This window comes from Rhinoderma darwinii, chromosome 6 (assembly GCF_050947455.1).
Source record: "Rhinoderma darwinii isolate aRhiDar2 chromosome 6, aRhiDar2.hap1, whole genome shotgun sequence".
In the NCBI taxonomy this organism is placed as follows: Eukaryota; Metazoa; Chordata; class Amphibia; order Anura; family Rhinodermatidae; genus Rhinoderma; species Rhinoderma darwinii.
In genome coordinates, this window is record NC_134692.1 from 134969707 (window position 1) to 134990564 (window position 20858).

Sequence of the window (20858 nt, forward strand, 5' to 3'; positions counted from 1 at the left end):
GGATTCCATAGTTTAAAGCCCCTGACATCACTGTCCATATATGGTCATCAGGGGCTCTCTCTTGGAGCGGAGTCCCCGGGTCAGAGCGTTGCCGACACTCTGGCCGGGGATTCTAGCCCCACAGGGCCCCTACATCACTGTCCATATATGGACAGTGACGTCAAGGGCTTTCTCAAGACAGAATTTCCCGGCCAGAGCGCTTGCGATGCTCTGGTGCGGGACTCCATAGTTAAAAGCTCCTGAGATCACTGTCCATATATGGACAGTGACGTCAGGGGTTTTCCTGGGCTCAGCGCTTAAAGTAGCGCTGTTCCCAGGGAGTTCAGGCGACGTATCCCAGTGTATGTCTATACAGTGAGATACATCAGAGGTATAGGCCAGGCCTCTTCTCGACATATACTTGAGACGGAAGTAAAGAACACAATGTGAATAGGCCCTTACAGGTGGAATACCAGTATTTACTAAACCAGACAAGTTAGGAGAGCGGACTAGCTTTAGAGTTGGTGACCACCGTTGACGTCCTTGGTAACTTTAGGCTCATCCATGATTTGACATATACACCACATGTGGTCATGGATTGGAGGAGTTAGGCCTCATGCACACGACCGTGTTCGGTCCGTGATATACGGTCCGCATGTCGGCTGCATGTCCCGGACCGAACACAGTGCAGGGAGTCGGGCTCCTAGCATCACACTTATCTATGACGATAGGGGTCACTGCCTGTCCGCGGAACTACTGTCCCGTACTGTAATCATGTTTTAGTGTGTGACAGTAGTTACGTGGATAGGCAGTGACACCTAGCGTCATAGATAAGTATGATGCTAGGAGCCCGGCTCCCTGTACTTTGTACGGTCCGGGACAAGCGGCCGACATGCGGACCGTATATCACGGACCGAACACGGTCGTGTGCATGAGGCCTTAGAAGTCTTTATAGTGAACACTGAACTCCAAGGTCAAGAAGTGAGTGGTGTGTGTGTTTACATAAGATACCAGATTGCTCTGCACAAGTTAATCATTACACGTCTCCTTCTATACATAAACCTTAAAGATCGAAGAAATATTTGCTCTATGTTTTCCACCTGTACCTGTCACCTATTGTACATCATGGCCTCCGAGACACAAGTTATGAGGATTCAATCACAAGACCCAAAGATTATGACTTCTAATTGTACATCAGTGTAAGGGTATGTTCACACGGCTTATTTTCTGCCGTTTTTCAGGCCGTAAATGGCCGAAAAATCGGAAGCAGAACACCTCCAATCATCTGGCCATTGATTAGCCAATCAATTGGCCAATGGGAAAAACTGCGTTCTGTTCTGATGGGCCATTATTTTACGCGGCCGCCATCATTACGTCTGATGAAGGGCCTGGGTATAACTTTTTTCCAAATACGGCCCGAGACGGCATCTGTAAGAAGCCTTCATAACACCAGTCTTGTTGCAACCACTAAATGGCCTCCTGAAGGGCTGTTTGGGGGTCCACAATGAAAAGCTCTACATCCCTATTCATCCAATTATCAGCAGGTTATCGTTCCCAATAACTACTAAGCAGCGTGGACTCTTCAAAATGTCTACGAGTTGTCTGGAGCGCCACATGAATTTCTTCACAGGTACAATGAATGCAGCTTCCCCTAGAACTGCCAGACAGCGACATGTTAATGTTCAGTACCATTATTATTTATAGTAAAATCTTCCGCCCTGTAGTATGAATTTTAATTTATGGGTCTTACAGCCATGGTTTGGTTTTTTTGGTCTGCCTTGCTTCTCCATTAGCATGAGAGACTAAAGCATGTCTCACCACACAGGAGAGATAGGAAGGCAGTACTATCTGTACCTTCATCATATACAGGGAGACAGTACTATCTTACCTTCATCATATACAGGGAGACAGTACTATCTGTACCTTCATCATATACAGGGAGACAGTACTATCTGTACCTTCATCATATACAGGGAGACAGCACTATCTGTACCTTCATCATATACATGGAGACAGTACTATCTGACCATCATCATATACAGGGAGTCAGTACTATCTGTACCTTCATCATATACAGGGAGATAGTACTATCTGTACCTTCATCATCTACAGGGAGACAGCACTATCTGTACCTTCATCATATACAGGGAGACAGCACTATCTGACCATCATCATATACAGGGAGATAGTACTATCTGTACCTTCATCATATACAGGGAGAAACAGGAAGGAAACACTACTTGTCATCATTTACAGGAAGAGACAGGGAGGCAGTACTATCTGTACCTTCATTAGAGGCAGGGAGGCAGTACTATCTGTACCTACAACATTTACAGGCAGGCAGTACTATCTGCCCACATCAGAGACAGTGAGAGGCAGTACTATCTGTACCTACATAATTTACAGAGAGGCAGTACTATCTATACCTACATCATTTATAGGGAGAGATAGAGAGGCAATACTAGCAGTATTCTCATCATTTACAATAGGAGACGGGGCCAGTACTAGCTGAAACAACGTCATTTATAGGGGAAAAACTGAGGCAATACGATCTGTGGTTACATGATTTACAGGGAGAGAAAATTATTGGTACCTACATTATTTACAGGGAGACAGTACAATCTATACTGTCATCATTTACAGGAGACAGGGAGGCAGTACTATCTGTACTTTCATCATTTATAGGGAGAAACAGATAGGCAATACTATCTGTGCCTATTTCATTGACAGGGAGGCAATATTATCTGTGCCTATATCATTTATAGGTAGAAACAGGGAAGCAGTACTATCTGTACCTACATCATTTACAAGGAGAGACAGAAAGGAAGGATTATCTGAGCTTATATAATTTACAGGGAGAAACACGGAGGCAGTAATATCTGTGACTACATCATTAACAGGGAGAGACAAGAAAACAGTACTATCTTTACATACATCATTTACAGTGAAAGACAAGAAAGCAGTACTATCTGTACTTATATCGTTTACAGGAAGACAGTACTATCTGTACCTACATCATTTACAAGGAGATACAGGGAGGCAGTATTATCTGTTCCTACATCATTTACAAGGAGATACAGGGAGGCAGTACTATCTGTACCTACATCATTTACAGGGAGAGACAAGAAAACAGTACTATCTTTACATACATCATTTAGGGTATGTTCACACGCTGAGAGGCAGTTACGTGTGAAAAGACAGGCTGTTAACAGCTGCCTCGTTTCACACGTAAAAGCTCCTCCTCGTAATTTACGAGGCATCTGAGACGCTCGTAAACCTTGAGCCGTGCTTCATTGATTTCAATGAAGAACGGCTCAAATTACGTGGCAAAGAAGTGCCCTGCACTTCTTTGCCGAGGCAGTAAATTTACGGGTCGTCGTTTGACAGCTGTCAAACGACGACTCGTAAATAACAGGTCGTCTGCACAGTACGTCGGCAAACCCATTCAAATGAATGGGCAGATGTTTGCCGACGTATTGTAGCCATATTTTCAGACGTAAAACGAGGCATAATACGCCTCGTATACGTCTGAAATTTGGCCGTGTGAACATACCCTTACAGTGAAAGACAAGAAAGCAGTACTATCTGTACTTATATTGTTTACAGGAAGACAGTACTATCTGTACCTACATTATTTACAGGGGGAGACGGAGGCAGTAATATCTGTACCTATATCATTTACAAGGAGATACAGGGAGGCAGTACTATCTGTACCTACATCATTTACAAGGAGATACAGGGAGGCAGTATTATCTGTACCTACATCATTTACAAGGTGATACAGGGAGGCAGTACTATCTGTACCTACATCATTTACAGGGAGAGACAGTATTATCTGTGTCTACATCGTTTACGGGGTGCCATGTGTTCCTAGATCTGTGCCATCATTTGCAGGGAGGGAATGTTATCAGTGCCTACGAAATTTACAGGGAAAACCTGGGAGGCAGTACTATTTGTACCTACATTATTTGAATTGCAAAGACTGTGCTGTGGCGTCTAGATGAAGAGGTCTGGGTGAAGTCATATACACAACAGATAGTGAACAACATCAAATACATCCCTTGTTTTTATTCTGTATATAAGTAGTGGAGATTCCCGAATCGGAGTGATGAGGGACATAGATCCTACCCAAACCAGAGCTCTGGCATATTATAAAAGCTGTGAAGTGATAGCACCCTCTGCTGGTCACTGTATTTATAGCACTTGTTATTTACATGGCTCTGTGTATAGCAATTTGTATTAAAGTGAGTACTAGTGATGTCACTGAAGCACAGCGGAGGCAGCCATTTTGTAGAAATTCAGATGAGCATTCAACAGGTCAACGATCCGTCACAAAGGATTTAGTTCCACCCATATTTAGGAAGTGATGCTGCAATTTTATTTTGTAGACTGCAAAAAAAATAAGAATAATTGACAATTCTGCAGATTTCAGCAGATTTTGATACGTTGGTATGCATGGATCCATTAAAAAAACGTATCCACCAACTCAGAGCTCTCCAGAATATTGGGTAAAGTTGTATCAAATAGACTTTCCGCTTTCCCCAAACCTACAGCATCAAAGATCCATCTATTCAGAATACAGATAGCTAAAACGAGGACAATACACCCGTCTGAATGAGACCTCCTCCTACATTTTCTACGCTCACGGTTTCACCACCTACAGGGACACCCCCAACCCTTTAGATTGCGATATAGAACCGAAAAGGATCACGTTAAAGAACGGCATCAGTCCGCGTTGCTGGATTTGTATTTTTTACTTGAATAAACTCCACTTAAATGTAGAGCATCTTTTCTAAGAACGCTGCAATGTGCCATTCCTCTGTTATCCCTCCTGGAAATGTATGAATAAATTGACAACTGGGTGTTACCATTCCCCTTATCAATAGGGAGTGTCACTACAGTCTGATTTTGTCAGCACTGACTGGACAGTGTTAGGGTACCCACACGTAGAGGACTGTTGAGCCCAAAAAAATCCACCGCAGAATCTGCACGTTATGCGCAGATTTTGTGGCAAATTCAAAGCGGATTTTACCCCATCTATGTTGAAACCCACTGTGAACCTCCTCAACAGAACAAGCATGCTCTGATTTCCGTGCAAAAAATGTTGCGCAGCATGTGATTTATTCAAATCTCATCCACGACTGGTATGAAATCAGCTGCAGATTTTCTGTCCCGTGTGGACGCAGCCTTAGACTGGGTTCCCACATTGCAGATTTTGCATGCGTTTTTTAAGCCGAAACCAGAAACGGAAGATAAACAGAAAAACTATATAAAGAAAGGCATTATAGGTCTGCTCTCCTGGATATAATTCTGGCAAAATCTGCACTGTGGGAACCCAGCCTTAGACTGCTTAGGCACACGCCGCATTTGCAAGAGGAATGGTAACAACCACTTGTCAATTTAGTCATACATTTCCAGGAGGAGTAACAGAGTAACAGCACAATGCAGATAAGGTGCTCCAGAATAGTTATTTAACGGGATTATAAGGGTATGTTCACACGCTAGCTGTCATTTACGTGTGAAAAGACAGACTGTTTTCAGGAGAAAACAGCTCCATCGTTTCAGACGTAAATGCTCCTCCTCGTATTATGCGAGGCGTCTGAGACGCTCGTAAATCTTGAGCTGCTCTTCATTGAGTTCAATGAAGAACAGCTCAAATTACGTGGCAAAGAAGTGCCCTGCACTTCTTTGACGAGGCAGTCATTTTACGCGTCGTCGTTTGACAGCTGTCAAACGATGACGCGTAAATGACAGGTCGTCTGCACAGTACGTCGGCAAACCCATTCAAATGAATGGGCAGATGTTTGCCGACGTATTGGAGCCGTATTTTCAGACGTAAAACGAGGCATAATACGCCTAGTTTACGTCTGAAAATAGGTCGTGTGAACCCAGCCTAAGTATTTACAAAAAAAGACAAGTCGGGAGGAGCGGACTGGTTCTTAGGCCCCACGCACACGACCATAATACGGTCCGCAATTACAGACCCATTCCGTTCTATTGGCCGCGGACGCCTTTTCCGTATCGCTATGGATAGGTGTCCGTGCTGTAGAAGCGTACCGAAAAAGATAGACCATGTCCTATCTTTTGCGTTTTACGGGCCGTGCTCCCATACTTTGTATGGGAGCACGGGCTTAAAATGCGTGCCCGCGGCTGTGCTCGCAATCGCGGGCCGTGATTACGGGACGGCCGTGTGCATGAGGCCTTAAATGGGAAAATTAACCGTTCAATGGATGACATGACCCGCAATCCCTCTCCAGGACTCTCGTACTCAGGTTGAGGGACTTTTCACAGCCACTAAATCTTCTCTCTCGGTCTTCGCACTGGATAATAAATCATTCACTGATAAACTATTTTTTTTTCCAGAAATTGTTTTATTAAATGTTTTTATCGTAGAGACAAATCATGAGATTAATAGCAACAGATTTATTCCTGGATTACCCGCTATGGCTCAGGTTGAGGGATTTTCTGGTATTCCTGTGTGAGGCTGTGGGGCTCAGCGTTCTCCGTAGATTCATCTACTTTTTCTTCTATTCATGACTGATAGATTTCGTGCCATGGGTGGGACCGGATTGACATTTTGTCTTATTTCCATGGGTACCACAGGCCACAGCTGCTTTGTTACTTCCCTTGTACCGGTTTATAAAAGGGATATTCTTCTATTTCCAGCTCGGCCATTGTACGATAAGTTATCCAAATTTCCTATGTACTTTGTGTCTCAATGCCGAATGGTTTTTAAGATCTCTGCTTGCTGTCATGCGGTCAGAACCTTCATAGTTTACTTCCAGTGGATAACAATCTGTTGTAGTCATGTGATGGACACAAAGGTGCTGGGCTCGTTACAGTAGCTGTGCTTTCTAAGGCTACATTCAGACGAGTGTGTAACTCACCCGTGTGACTGCCGTTAAAACAACGGGCCGTTCACACTGCTATAGTTTCAACAGAACGTGTGACGGGTCCGTGGGAATATAGGACACTTGCGTTTTCAGGCATCCCTCCATAAACTCTAGTCTATGAGGCATCCGTGATGACGCATCCCGCACGGGGGCACCTCAGACGTGAAAAACTTTCACGTCCGAGGTTGCACACGCTCGTCTGTATGTAGCCTGTGTGATAACATGACCAGGGCAGCTTTAGCCACTGGATGTTAATGTAGATTCCTATTGGATGACAGCTAGCAGAGATCTTGAAACTGAGGAATTGATACACAATGGGTATGAGCAAATTATATAATTTTACACTATACGATGAATAAGCTTTATTTGCTGAAACAGGAATACCTCCTTATCATGTAGTTTAATAGGCAATTGCAACAAACAGACTCCTCCGGAATTGTGAAGCTCCTGTTACGAGAGCAGTGCATTGTGGGAGCTTAGGGTACGGTTATGTCACATGAGTGACATCATAATGGAGCAAAACTATTGTTTGGTCCAAAAATTGGTATAAAAAGTAGCATGTATGGACTCTGCACATCGTGAACATTTATTTCCAGGCGTTGTGCATCTTAGGGACAGACTTTTAGCCACAAACATGAATTTGAAGGAATTTTTAACAAAATGTTCCTTTGATGCAAAATTGCATAAAGGTGCTCACAAATGTAAAGTTCATGGGTGACATCACAATACGTCGGGTTTTTTTTCCAGAAAATATGGGATTTATTTAATAATGCAGGTTTGTGTGCGCCAAAAAGTGTGAACATTGTCCTGGCAGCCAAAGCGTAAAAGAAAATGACCAGTATTAGGGCTCGTTTACACGAGCGTGTGCATTTTGCGCACTCAAAAAACGCAGCGTTTTGTGTGCGCAAAAGGCACTTAACAGCTGCGTGTGTCATCAGTGTATGATGCGCGGCTACGTGATTTTTCGCGCAGCCGCCATCATTATGACACTCCGTTTGGATGTTTGTAAACAGAAAAGCACGTGGTGCTCTTCTGTTTTCATTCAGTTTGACAGCTGGTGCGTGAATCACGCACGTCCCACGGGAGTGCTTCCGTGAGGCATGCATGATTTTCACGCACCCATTGACTTCAATGGGTGCGTGATGCGCGAACAGTGCACAAATATAGGACATGTCGTGAGTTTTTCGCAGCGGACTTACGCTGCGCAAAAATCATGGACTGTCTGCACGGCCCCATAGACTAATATAGGTCCGTACGACATGCATGAAAATCACGCGCGTTGCACAGACGTATATCACGCTCGTGTAAACGAGCCCTAAAGGACATGATAAAAGGTGAACAGAGTTTTGTTTTCTGATACAGATTCAAATCCGCTGCATGGACGTAGAACTAAAATAAATTGGTCACCTGACCCTTTATTAAAAAGAGTCAATAAAAACTAAAATATATATATAGGATTTCTAAAATCACAAACATTAAAAGTCGTTGTCCAGGACGTGTAAAACCAGGGCTACATGCAGCATATGGGCTAAAATAAGAAAACCAGGCATACCCCCCCCCCTAAATCTCCAGCTCCGATGGTCTCCGCCGGCCTGTTTACCTCTACAGGAAGGGACGACATCCTGTTCGGCTGCAGCCAATCACTGACCTCATTGATGTGACGTTCTTGCCAGCATAACGGCTGAAGCCCGTGATTGGCTGCAGCCGAATGGGACATGGTCTCTGCTGGTCTGTAAACTTTTACAGGCAGTGACTACTACAGGAGCGGCGTTGGCTTTTAATAGGGGAGCATGCCTTGTTTTGTTATTTTAGCCCATACCCTGCCCGCAGCCTGTGTTTTACATGTCCCCAGACAACCCCTTTAACTTAGAGCTTCGGAACTTACTGTATATACATAGACCTCTATTAAACAGTATGCAGTGTGTAACGAGAAGAACACTTTAACCTAGAAGTCAGTAGAAAGTTATTTCTCTCCCCCATATTATGTTTAAGGGGATGTCTTTGTTAAAAAAACAAAAACCATTTTCATATACTCTATTAGGGGGGTCCACTATTCAGGATTCTCATCTCTTGACCAGAGTGGAAAGCGGTGACAGAGAATCTCTCGCTCTGGAGGACCTGTCCTGTATTATACAGACAACCCATTGATATGAATGGACACTGTAATGCTTCATTTCCCCTGTGGTGGCGCTGCAGGGAGATTGAAGATTTCCCCACAGATCAGATCGCTGGGGGTACCAGCAGGAAGAAACTTTGTGATCAGCTTATTGTCAAGTGACCCTTCTAACAAGCCGGGATTGTCCAAAGTGGAGAACCCCTTTAAGGCCAGTAGACACTATACCGAACTTCGATCTCCTCAGATCCCTATTGATGAACTATCTTTGGTTAAGTAGAATCAGGAGGTTGAACTTTAAATGAACACAAAACAAATGAAAACTGTTGGCGTTGATACTTTAAATTCATTGTCATTTATTCACAGAAGAGAAAAAAAATATTTTACACGGCTTCATTTGAGGTAGGGTCACTCTTGTTTACAACTCTTTTCAAACAAGGGGACATCATGTTAAATTACCTTCTCTGCATAGTGCCAATTTTTATGAGAATAAAAAAAGAAAATGCACAAAAAAATTCTGAAAAAATCCAGTTAAAAAAAACAAAAACTGTACAGCTGGTAAAAAGTGCAAAGGAAGCCATCGCGGGCAGCGTACGCAGGGTTAGATACGACGACGGCTCGTCCTTCAGCATTTATCTATACAACAAATCCAAATTGATGGTCTCCTCCACATTTGGGATAGAATATTACTGCAACATGCAGCAGCCGAGGCTTGGCCCACGTATGTTAGCTGGTACTGTAAAACAAGGTTAGGGACTGTTTACACCGGTAATGGATGAGGGAGAACGATCTTTCCTTCGTACGTCAGACGCGGTAGTGTACACGAGCCCTGTACGCTTCTCACATCCCGAGTCTGCAGCGCCTCGTCCTCCACTGTTAATTATATCCTTGAAGTAAAGACGCTGCCCTGTAATACATTCTGTTACCAGCTTATCTACACCTGGTACCCATTGATAAGGTTCTGTACAAGGGATACCCATTTAGTTGCCCCCCATGATATACTGGCAGCATGAGGGGGTACAGGGTTCCGGCCATTGTGCAGCATCTGTGCCATAAAGCTACCACAGGAACTTAATCTTGTAGTAAAATGCCCGTTTTAACGGACCAATGATCGGTATATATACACATTAATGTATTTTGCTTTAACAGTAGCAGGGACTATAAAGCGTGCCTCAACCTCACAGTATTTCATAGTATAAATCTACATCAAATTTACATATCTTATCTTACATCCAAAGCTTCATTCAAAATTCTGTTTCCTGTTACCAGTGCATTGTGGGAGCTCCGAGGACAGCTAGACAGAAGCTATTTCGGATATATAACTCGAAATCAGCACAAAATATCGAAGTTTCTGCAAAATTCAACATTCTACGTAGATTTAACGTGAAAAAAAAATGACGATAAAAACACTTTCTGGGAGAAACTCAAGCGCCTTTCTACTCCGTGCACTCACCAATCACATCATGGCATGCCAATATCCTTGCCCGGTTGGGGAAAAAAAATAATTCTCCTTTGTTGATCGCTCATATCTTATATAGAATTGGGAAATATTTTTTAAAAAATGGCTTCCATGACTATATACAGTATAGATTTTGAGCGGTCATGCTCCATTCACCTCTATGGCGAAAAGGGCAAAGTTACTAAAGTGCAGGCTCAGGCTTTGGAACTGAGAGTAGGCCTGGCTCCTAATTAGTTAACTATATTCACATATGATTGGGTTATATGGGCAGCATTCAGGAGATTGGCACCTGCAGTTTGACATATTAACCCCATCAGGGCAGGCAAGTGGTATCTGGGTAAATTCAAAAACAACCGGCACATCCCGTCATCCAACGCCACAGATTTTTTTTTTTTCCTCACATTTCCTTAATTTCCATCTAATTCTTGGCTAAATGCCTTGTGGATAAAATAAAAAGAACCAAAGTATTTGCAATGCGGTCACAACGCAGATTTCTGTACAAATATTTCCTTTATAAAACTCTGATGTAAAAGTCAAAGAATCAATATATTAGGTGTGGCACAGTTTTCCGTTATTTACACAGCGAGATCGCTTACATTACATGGAAAAAACAAATGAACACGGGTGACGGGGCGAGCTCTCGCCCTCCTGCACGGAGCAACATTAAATGGTCGGGGGAGGTTTGGCTTTGGCCTCCTCCTTTTCAGTCTCTTTGTCTTTACTTTTCTTGGATTTCTTTTTTTTGTGTTTGTGTTTTTGTCCCTTCTCAGTCTCTGACTCGTTGCCCGTGTGCTTCTTATGCTTCTTGTGTTTCTTATGCTTCTTGTGTTTCTTCTTTTCCTTCTTCCTTTTCTTTCTGTCTGGGCTGCCCGTTGAGCTGACGCTGCTGCTGCGGCTGCCGGAATCTCCTGGGCTGTGGCTACGGCTGCCGGCCGGACTGCTTGGGCCGGTGGCCGGCAACTGACTACTACCTATTTCTGTAGCATCCACGTGTTCTTCATCCTTGTTTTTGGTTTCCTGAGGGTCGTCTGGTTTGACAGAGGCCTCGCTATCACTTTCATTGTAATCCGGCACAAACGAGGCTTCATCAGTCTCTCTGGTCATGTCTGTGGAGGGCCGTGTTGAACGGCTTTGAGGAGCCTTGGTCTTGGAGTCTCTCTCAGGGGCTTCCTTGCCGGTTTTGACCTCAGGCGAGGAACGTTTAGAGCGTGATCTTTTATCACTCGCGTCTTCTGAAACTTTTGATTTGGAGGAGTTTTTCTCTTTTCCTCTTTCACTATTTCGGTCAGATGACACGTGGTCATTATTGGGGTGCCGCTTGGATTCTGATGACTTTTGCTCAGTCCTTGGTTTGCGCTCTTGGCCAGGGCTGTGGCTGCTACTTTTAGACTCCAACACTTTCTTAACCGGTTCTTTAGAGGAGTCTCTGGGTCTCGCTTTTTGGGAGCTGGATGATGAATCTTTGTTCCTGGGAGGAGATTCCCTTCTCCGCTCATCTCTTCTCCTGGAACCACTGTGCTCCCGACTGTCATGATCGGACTTTTTATCTTTGCCGTCATTGTCTGGCTTCTTTGCCTTGCTATCGTGCTCGGGCTTCCTCTCTCGATCTCGGCTTTCATGCTCTGGTTTCCGATCCCGTTCTTTGCTGTCATGTTCTTGCCTCCTTTCCCGATCCTTGCTGTCGTGTTCAATCTTTCTGTCCCGGGAATCATGCTCTTGCCTCTTGTCCTGGTCACTCTTTTTGTCTTTGTCTCGGCTGTCATGTTCGGTCTTCCGGTCTCGGTCGTGTTCTTTCTTCTCCCTCTCTCTGCTCTCGTATTCTGGTTTTCTTTCTCGGCTGTCCCCATGGTCAGACTTCTTCTCACAAGTGGGAGTAAAGTCCTTGTTGGAGCTGCTACGTCCCGATTCCTGCTTTTCAGATGACCTGTCTTTCGAGGACTGTTGGTTGCGCTCAGAACTGCTATCATTTTGGGAACCTGCTTTTCTTTTCTCAGACGATTCTTTTTCATTTGCAGGGCTCTCTTTATCTTTTGGTCTATTCTTGGTCTGGGAAACGGAGGCTTCCTTGGTGGAGGCGGCATCTTTTGGTGTTCCTTCACTTCCCTGCTCTGTGATAGTTTTGGATTTATCTGAAGGACTGGTTTCTTTTTCTGGCACAATTACAGTAGATGCTGGTTTGGAGACAACACTCACAGGCTTCCCAGTATTGGATGCTCCCTGTGAGTCCTTTGCGTCATCATCTTCAGACTCAAATTCATCCTTGTCCCATTTTGACTGTGGCACTTGAATCATTATGATGACATCCTCTGGTGGTGCCGTACTGTCATTGTTATACTCCTCTAAGGTTTTAATAACCGTTCTTTTGGCGTCTTGTTTTTCTTCTGCTTTCCGGACAGGACTTCCACCTGTGGAGCTGGTGCTGTTGAAAGAAAAATGTAATAATTATTTCAGCCCAAGTAAAATAAATGCTTTAATCTCAATTTGCAGCTTCTAAAACAGGACATCACTACTACATGAATTAGTACGGTGTGTGGAAGGATACCCAAACACTAAAAATACAGTCAACACTTCCGAATAAGGGATGTGACTCCCTCAAGAAGTTTATACGAGTTGACAATTAATGTTTCTGTAAACGTACCCCACGACCATGTGTGTCTTTGTAGCAGCTACCTGGCATTGGTTGCAGTTCACCAATATCAACTTTTCTATGTGCGTTTCATCTACAAGATAAGTGATTTCTGATCACTGGAGGCTCTACCTCTGGGACCCCCACTCCTCACCAAAACAGGTCCAGAGCACTGCCTTTCTCCTCACTGGAAAGTGGGAGGAATGTGGTCAAGCATGCGCCCAGCTGCTTCATTTAATGTCTATGGAGCCAACGAAGACTGCGGTGGATATGTGAAAAATGTCCTTCGTGGGACAACCCCTTTTATATGTATTCGTGACATTTATAGTCCTATCTTTCCTTACAAATACCGGTTACATTTTAATGTAAATAAATGTATTATGACATTACGTTGCTTAAAAAATCCTGGATAGCAGCCCTTAGAGGTATTTAGACATTTATGGCATATCCACAGGCTATGCCATAAGTGTCTGATAGATGCAGGTCCCAGCTCTGGGACCAGCACCTATCTCCAGAACGGGGGTCCCCTTACTCCGACCCGTCTTGTGGCGGCCGCTGGGTTTACGGAAACGGCCGAGCTTGCTTTGCTAGGCAATTTGTATAACTCCCTTAGAAGAGAATGGTCGTGGGATCCCCATTCTAGAGATAGGTGCGGATATGCCATACATGTCCAAGGTGGTAATTCCCATTTAAGACCCCCTTTAAACCGGTTTCAAATTTGCCAACAGATACAAGGAGCTTTGCCATGGATAGGACAGACAGCAATAATTCTTCACAACGACCATTTACTTACCCCACCTTTGTGGAGTTAAAAAAAACAAAAAAAAACAACAGGTAGAAAAGTAGTTTGACATTTTAAAATAGAAAAGTACTGATGTCAAAGATAAACCAGAATCATTCTTACCTGGTATAGTCCACCAAAGTGGACCCAGATCCATCAGGAGCAGGAACCTTCTTTCGTACTTTTCCCTTGACGCGTTCCGGCTTTGCTTTGGCTGGAGGTGTCGGCTCATTTTTGTCTTGTGCTTCTTCTGTTCCACCAACAGAATCCGTGTTTGCAATTTTTTTCCCCGTTTCGCGGTTCAGTTTAATCTTTTTAACAGTTGCCGTCGAGGTCGTAGTTTTGTCTTTCTCGGGAACCTTCTCGGGTTTAACAGCCTCTACTTCAGATTTCACTTTAGTAGCCGGAGGCTTTGGATCCTCAGGGGTATCAGTTTTTATAGTTTGAACCGTTTTTTCCTGTTCCTTTTCTGCAGATTTGTGGTCATCGGGTTTTCTCTTGCGTTTTTCAGGTTTGGACTCGGCCGTTCTTGGTTTCTCTGTAGCCTTTTTGGACTTTTCTTCTTTGATTGTTGGCTTGTCCAACTTTGAGTCTTTTGCATGGTCCTTTTTATCTTTCGACTGTGTGTTGTCCTGATTGTCTTTTATTGCCTTGAGATGGACTTTACGAGGCAGCATAGTTTTATCATCTTTTTGACTCGAGTCCTGTTTTGAATTTTCGTTCTTCTGAGATTCTTCCTTGACCTTCTTGACTGGTGGCTCGATGCTCGCTGGTTTAGCTTTCTCTCCGTCTCCTGCTTTTTCAGTCTTGATGACTTTGGAAGACGTCTCCTTCTTGGGCTGGTTAACATCAGCTCTACGCTTCGTCTTATCAGCTTTGACTCGGAGTTTCTCTCGTTTGTCCTTGTCAGAGAGAGTCTTCAGAGCCAGAGACTCTGCACTCACGGGTTCGTCTCGAACTGGGGTGGCATCTTTGCTGTTGGGCACAAACATATGTTCAGTTCTTTTTCCATCATCTCCATGCTGGTCTCGGTGTTTTCTGGATCCCTCACTTCCAGTCTTTGAAACGCTTTCACTTTCTTCTTTCCGTCTCTTGCGATGTTTCTTATGTTTGTTTCCCCTGGAGTCACCAGATTGGATAACGGGTTCTCTTTCCTTTGATTTTCTAACCTCCTTTGTGTGTGTTTCACGGGGTAGCAGCTTTTCTTGATAACCACCACCAACAGGGCGCAGTCGGGGTAGTAAAGGTGGAGGATAATTGTCTCTCTGGCCACGATTATAAGGAGAGTGATCTCTTCGAGTCTGAGGTGGAAGCAGAAATCTGTTTTCAGGGAAATTTTCCCTATTGATAGGCGACCTCTGTCTTGGAATGGCATTCATTGCACATCCTTTATAATACTTTTCATACCAGTCCCTATAATTACGTTCCCACTCTCTGAATGCTTCCTTTTCATAAGGATCTCTTAGATCAGGCTGTCGACCATACATTGCTTTGACATCATATTGCGGGAGTTCACGGTACCGTTTTGCATAATCTCGTTCCCCTTCGACTTGCTGAAGTAGTCTCTTATTAGCAGGAGAAGGTGGTCTGTATGGTGGTGATCTAGATCGGGAGTGGAATCTCCTATATGGAGATCTTGACCTAGACCGAGGATATCCATGAGACCGGGATCTGGACCGGTAAGCACGGCCCTTTCCATGGGCTTTCCTCTGGTACGTAGGAGATCTTGAGAAAGACCGAGAACGCGATCGGCTGAAAGACCGAGAGTAAGAACGTGACCTCGAAGAGCCAGATCTTGATTTCGAGTAAGAGTAGGAACTTTTAGAGTAAGATGATCCAGAGTAAGGAGATTTAGACCTATCAAAGACAAGCGAAACACAACATGAAAAAATCAAGAGCATATATTATTTTTAGAGTTTCCATTTAAGTGTAAACCTCAGATGGCAAAAATGCAGTAATTACGTCTATTAAAGCATGCATTATAGGTGTATTCGCACAATAGTCAGGGCATGAAAAACTGATGTTTTTAAGCAGTGATAGACAAAATCCTGAAAATGTACACAAACAAAAAAAAAAAAAGAAAGAAAAGGATGGCAAAATTCTAATACACCCCGACAAAAATATAGAAACAAAAAAGGTTTCATATTTTTATATTTTTCTCACCTTGAATAGGAACGCTTCCGCTCATTTTGAATTTTCTTGTATTCCAACAGTTCTTTTGCAAAATCATTTGCAAATTCTTCAAGTTTAGATTTCTTCTTCTCTCTGAAGGAAAATGTAGGATTACAAAAAAAAAAAAAAACAGAAAAAAAAACAAAAAACAAGGAAAAAAAAGAAAAGTCAACATGCAAGTTGCTGTCTTTATGAGAGAAAAGAGAGCTATGCATAGTTGCCTCAAGTGTTCGGTTTCAGGATCTTGTCTTATCACAGAATCGCTTGATAACTGCTAATTATTAATACGTGTGTATACATACAATGTGATTTATGATCTACTTTTCTTGCTTTGTCACACACCCATGTAAGAGTTGGTCTTTCACCCTTAGTATACTGGAATAAGGGCCAATTTTCCAGTACTTAGTGTTCATACTGCAAATATACTACAACACTTTTGTAGAATACCATTATTGCTTTATAAGGCTTGTCCAAGCACGGGACAGTTTTTCATACCGATACCCTATCCACAGGATAGGTCATAAGTATATGATCGGTGGGGGTCCGACACCCGGACCCCCGCACCTGTCTCCGTGCTGGAAGCAGACGGCTCCGGTCACAGAATAGCGGCTGTGCTGCAGTTCTTCTCCTATTTAAGTGGACAGGAGCAGAGCTGCAGCACGGCCGCTACACAGTGTACGGAGACATCGGCTGCCAGCACTGAACACTGCATAACATCCAGTGCCCGGAGGCAACCGGAATAGCTAATCAGAGTGTGGTCCCGGGTGTTGGACCTCCAGTATATTATAGGTGATTACCTTTCCTGTGGATAGATCATCAGTTTGAAAGACTGTCCCGTGCCCGAACAATCCCTTTAAAACTTGACCATAAAATGTGTTGAAACTCTGCACCATTTATCTAATACTGAAGCATCCCAAACAGAAATAGGCAATAACTAATTCAATAACTTAATGATTAACCAGTCTTTTATTAAAGTTATTTACAATTTCTAGCGCTTTTAATTGAACTAAAAAATAAATAAAGCATACTTACTCATCCTTTAGTCGTCTCTGTTCTCTATAGAACTCTTCTTTAGAAAGTGGTGGTGCCAGGGACTGTGCAGGCATGGCGTTTGCGTGTGCTGCCTGAACTGCTGGAGTAACCCATGGGGCAGACACCGTAGAAGGAGCGGAGGGGAAGCCTGGAGGAGGAACATTGTAGCCGGAAGCAGGAGGCTGTCCAGGTGGGAACTGTGGCGTAAACTGTGGTGGCGGCACACCAGGAGGCAACTGTAGACCATGGGGTGGTGGAGGAAAGAGGGGTGTTGGTGGTGGAACATATACAGGACCCGATGATGTCAAAGATGGGACTTGGTTTCTTGGTGGGCGATCACTGTGAGGGTGGCGGCCACGGTTATGACTAGAAAAAAAAAATGAATACAATTTCTGAAAACATAATTGCACTTGAAGTACCATGCAAATTAGTAAACCTTAAGATAATAATTCTTAACTCGAACTTAAAAAAAGGATTCTCTACTTTGGATAATCCCTACTTGTTAGAAGGGTCCCTTGACTATAAGCAGATCAAAGTGTCCTCCTGCTGTGACCCCCAGCGATCAGTAATCTGTGGGGAGAACTGGCAGTAAGTGTTGAATTGCCCTGCAGCGCCACCACAGGGGAAACTAAGCATTAGATTGCCCATTCAGATCAATGTATTGTTTGTGTAATGCAGGACAGGAAAGTTCCTCCAGAGTGAGACACGCTCTTTATCCTGAACAGCGGACCCCCCTCTATTTACTCAGAATTCCCTAATAGGGTGTGTGGAAATGGATTTTCAAAACGGGACAAACCCTTTAAAATAAGAAACTGCTCCAGAAAATGTGGCGCTTATATGTGTTTTTTTATGCCCACTAATAGAAATTGTAAGCTTAAGAACAAAGCTACAGCTTTTATATTAAATTAGAATGACGAGATAATACTAACCCATCCCATCCCAGGTGCGGCCTTGGTCCAGAAGGTCTTGGTATATTGGCTCTCATCAGTGGAGCTGCAAAATTTAAATAAAAAATAGCAATTGAAAAATTCTGAAAAGCAGATTGTAGAATTGCAAGCTTGGGTTATTAATAGCAGTAAAACAGGCCAGGACATACCATCATGGTTACTACGGTATTTCGCATTTGCTGATGCCATCCACTTGCATACATTTTTTCTTTTGCTTACAGTCAGCAGTTCAAAAGACTAAGGAATTTTGCTTATATCCGCAATGCCCAGACCTCCTGCAGTACAACTGAACTTATAACCATAGGATATATGATGATCTCCATTTGGTTCCCTTTAAACCTAGCAGGTCATTGTGGCAGTAACAGATGCTAAAATGCACCTATTATGGCCGTGTTAAAGGGTCTCTGTCACCACATTATAAGTGCCCTATCTTGTACATAATGTGATCGGCGCTGTAATGTAGGTGACAGCAGTGTTTTTTATTTAGAAAAACGATCATTTTTGATGGAGTTATGACCTATTTTAGCTTTATGCTAATGAGTTTCTTAATGCACAACTGGGCATGTTTTACTTTTTGGCCAAGTGGGCGTTGTGGAGAGAAGTGTATGACGCTGACCAATCAGTGACCAATCAGCGTCATACACTTCTCTCCATTCATTTACACAGCATATAGTGATATAGCTATATCACTATGTGCAGCCACATACACACACTATAACATTACTGCAGTGTCCTGAATGAATATACATCACCTCCAGCCAGGACGTCATGTCTATTCAGAATCCTGACACTTCGCTAACACAATCCCGACACTACAGCACAGCAAGCGTAATCTCGTTTTAAATGACAGTTTACAGCGTAATCTCGCGAGATTACGCTTGCCTTGCTGTAGTTTCGGGATTGTGTTAGCGAAGTGTCAGGATTCTGAATAAACATCACATCCTGGCTGGAGGTAATGTCTATTCATTGTCATGACACTGCAGTAATGTTAGTGTTTGTGTATGTGGCTGCACATAGCGATATAGCTATATCACTATGAGCTGTCTAAATGAATGGAGAGAAGTGTATGACGCTGATTGGTCAGCGTCATACACTTCTCTCCACAACGCCCACTTGGCCAAAAAGTAAAACACGCCCAGTTGTGCATTAAGAAACTCATTAGCATAAAGCTAAAATAGGTCATAACTCCGTCAAAAATGATAGTTTTCTAAATAAAAAACACTGCTGTCACCTACATTACAGCGCCGATCACATCATGTACAAGACGGGCCACTTATAATGTGGTGACAGAGTCTCTTTAAAGGGGCCTGATGCCGCAAACCACAAAACGTTGGCACATTCACCTGGCAATATTTGCACTAGGCCTTTATTGTTAATAGTCTCTTAAGCTGTACTTACTTGGAGGAGGGAGGCAGTGAGTAGTAGGTGGCATCTGTCCAAGCACTGGAACATGGTAGCCCTAAAAAAAAAAAAAAAATGTGATTAAATAGTAGGACTATTTTGGCTATTCCAGAATAATATAACGCCAACGTTCGTGCACTGGATGTAAATACTCACTTTGTCTCCCAGCATGAGATTGTTGGGCAATGATAAGCTGCTCGACGATGTGACAGGAGCAGAAGTAGCACGTGAACTTTCACGCTTTTCCTGACTAATAAGTGACAAGATAAAGACAATGAGAAAACTTATAATAAACCGAACCTAAAACAAACAAGACAGTCATCTTGTATATTTCAGACGCTATATACACGAAGAGCTAAAGGTTTTATAGTGCACAACCATTTTCCAACACAAACTTACTGAAACGTAGGCTCTGGTTTCTCTCTCTCCTTTTGGACCGGTACAGACAATGGCGGCTCTGTAGGTGGGGCGACAGGTTGAGGCTGTGAACTGGCCTCTGTGGTGGTGGCTGTGGTAGATGTGGTAGGAGCAGTGCTTTGAGGTGTAGAGGTTGGCGCAGGAGCTGAAGTAGTGGGAGCTATAAGAGGATCTTGCTGTCGGGACTGCACTGGACGCGTTGGCTGAGGGGCGCTACGTGCGGGTTGAGCAGCTTGCGGTTGTTGCCGCTGCTGAGAAGAAGCCTGTTGCTTACGAATACTCTTTGTATAACCAGTTTCATTCTTAAAGTTGTTCACAGCCTAAAAACAGCAAAATCATAAGCGAGGGGAGAACTAAAGTCAAATGCAATGACATGTCAGAAGCTTTGATCAGTGGAGGTTCGAGCATGGAGCCCCCCACCGATCGCTAAAATGAAGCGGCAGAAGCACTCGGGTGAGCGCTGTGCTGTTTAGTTTCTGTTTGGCGATCCTCGAAAGCAAGTGGTGTACGAGCTAAATAGAAAATCTATGAATCCGTACTCCGCTCTGAGGAAAGCCGATCAGAAACGAACCGGCACAGCACCCATTTTAGCGACTGGTGGGGGTGTCAGTGCTCGGCCCCCATCGGTCAAAAAAAAAAAAAAAAAAAAAAAAAAAGAAGTAGTTACCCTTTAATTATTTGTGTAAGTAACTGCTGGACATAACGATACCATTAAACATTCAACTATAAAAAAAAAAAGTACCTGACGTAGGAATTTATTGGCAATTAAATTATCCGGAGAAACTTCCTGATGACAAGTAGGGCATATGTGATCCTCCGAATCCAGTAGTGAAGTGCGGATACCTAGAGGGACGAAAAGGATTCTGTTTTGAACTTTTCACTTTGTCAAAAAAAAAACAACATCTCAATGAATCAGTGTCCAGGAATAGAAAAACATGGCTACTGACGTCCAAAAAAACAAACAAAAAAAACAGTGCCTCACCTGTCATTACTTTCCTAGTGAGACAGGAAAGCTTTAAAGTGGCGCTGTCAGGTGTT

At 43.4% G+C, this 20858-nt stretch overlaps 1 protein-coding gene and 1 long non-coding RNA gene across 4 annotated transcripts in view; one reads left to right on the plus strand and one right to left on the minus strand.

The window, feature by feature from the left end:
* The window catches only part of LOC142655870 (uncharacterized), a 67412-nt gene that overhangs the window by 35722 nt on the left and 10832 nt on the right, over window positions 1-20858 (plus strand). The window lies entirely within an intron of this gene.
* RBBP6 (RB binding protein 6, ubiquitin ligase) overlaps window positions 9322-20858 on the minus strand; it is a 42497-nt gene continuing 30960 nt past the window's right edge. Inside the window, exons 9-17 of one of the 2 annotated variants that reach the window (XM_075830508.1) lie at window positions 20563-20663; window positions 19803-20140; window positions 19560-19653; window positions 19401-19461; window positions 17985-18048; window positions 17056-17421; window positions 16015-16116; window positions 13975-15708; window positions 9322-12863 (exon numbers count right to left, since the gene is read on the minus strand). In XM_075830508.1, coding sequence (XP_075686623.1) covers window positions 11108-12863; window positions 13975-15708; window positions 16015-16116; window positions 17056-17421; window positions 17985-18048; window positions 19401-19461; window positions 19560-19653; window positions 19803-20140; window positions 20563-20663 — 4616 coding nt within the window. In that variant the 3' untranslated portion in view covers window positions 9322-11107. The remainder of the gene's footprint in view (window positions 12864-13974; window positions 15709-16014; window positions 16117-17055; window positions 17422-17984; window positions 18049-19400; window positions 19462-19559; window positions 19654-19802; window positions 20141-20562; window positions 20664-20858) is intronic. The other variant, XM_075830509.1, reaches the window with a different exon arrangement.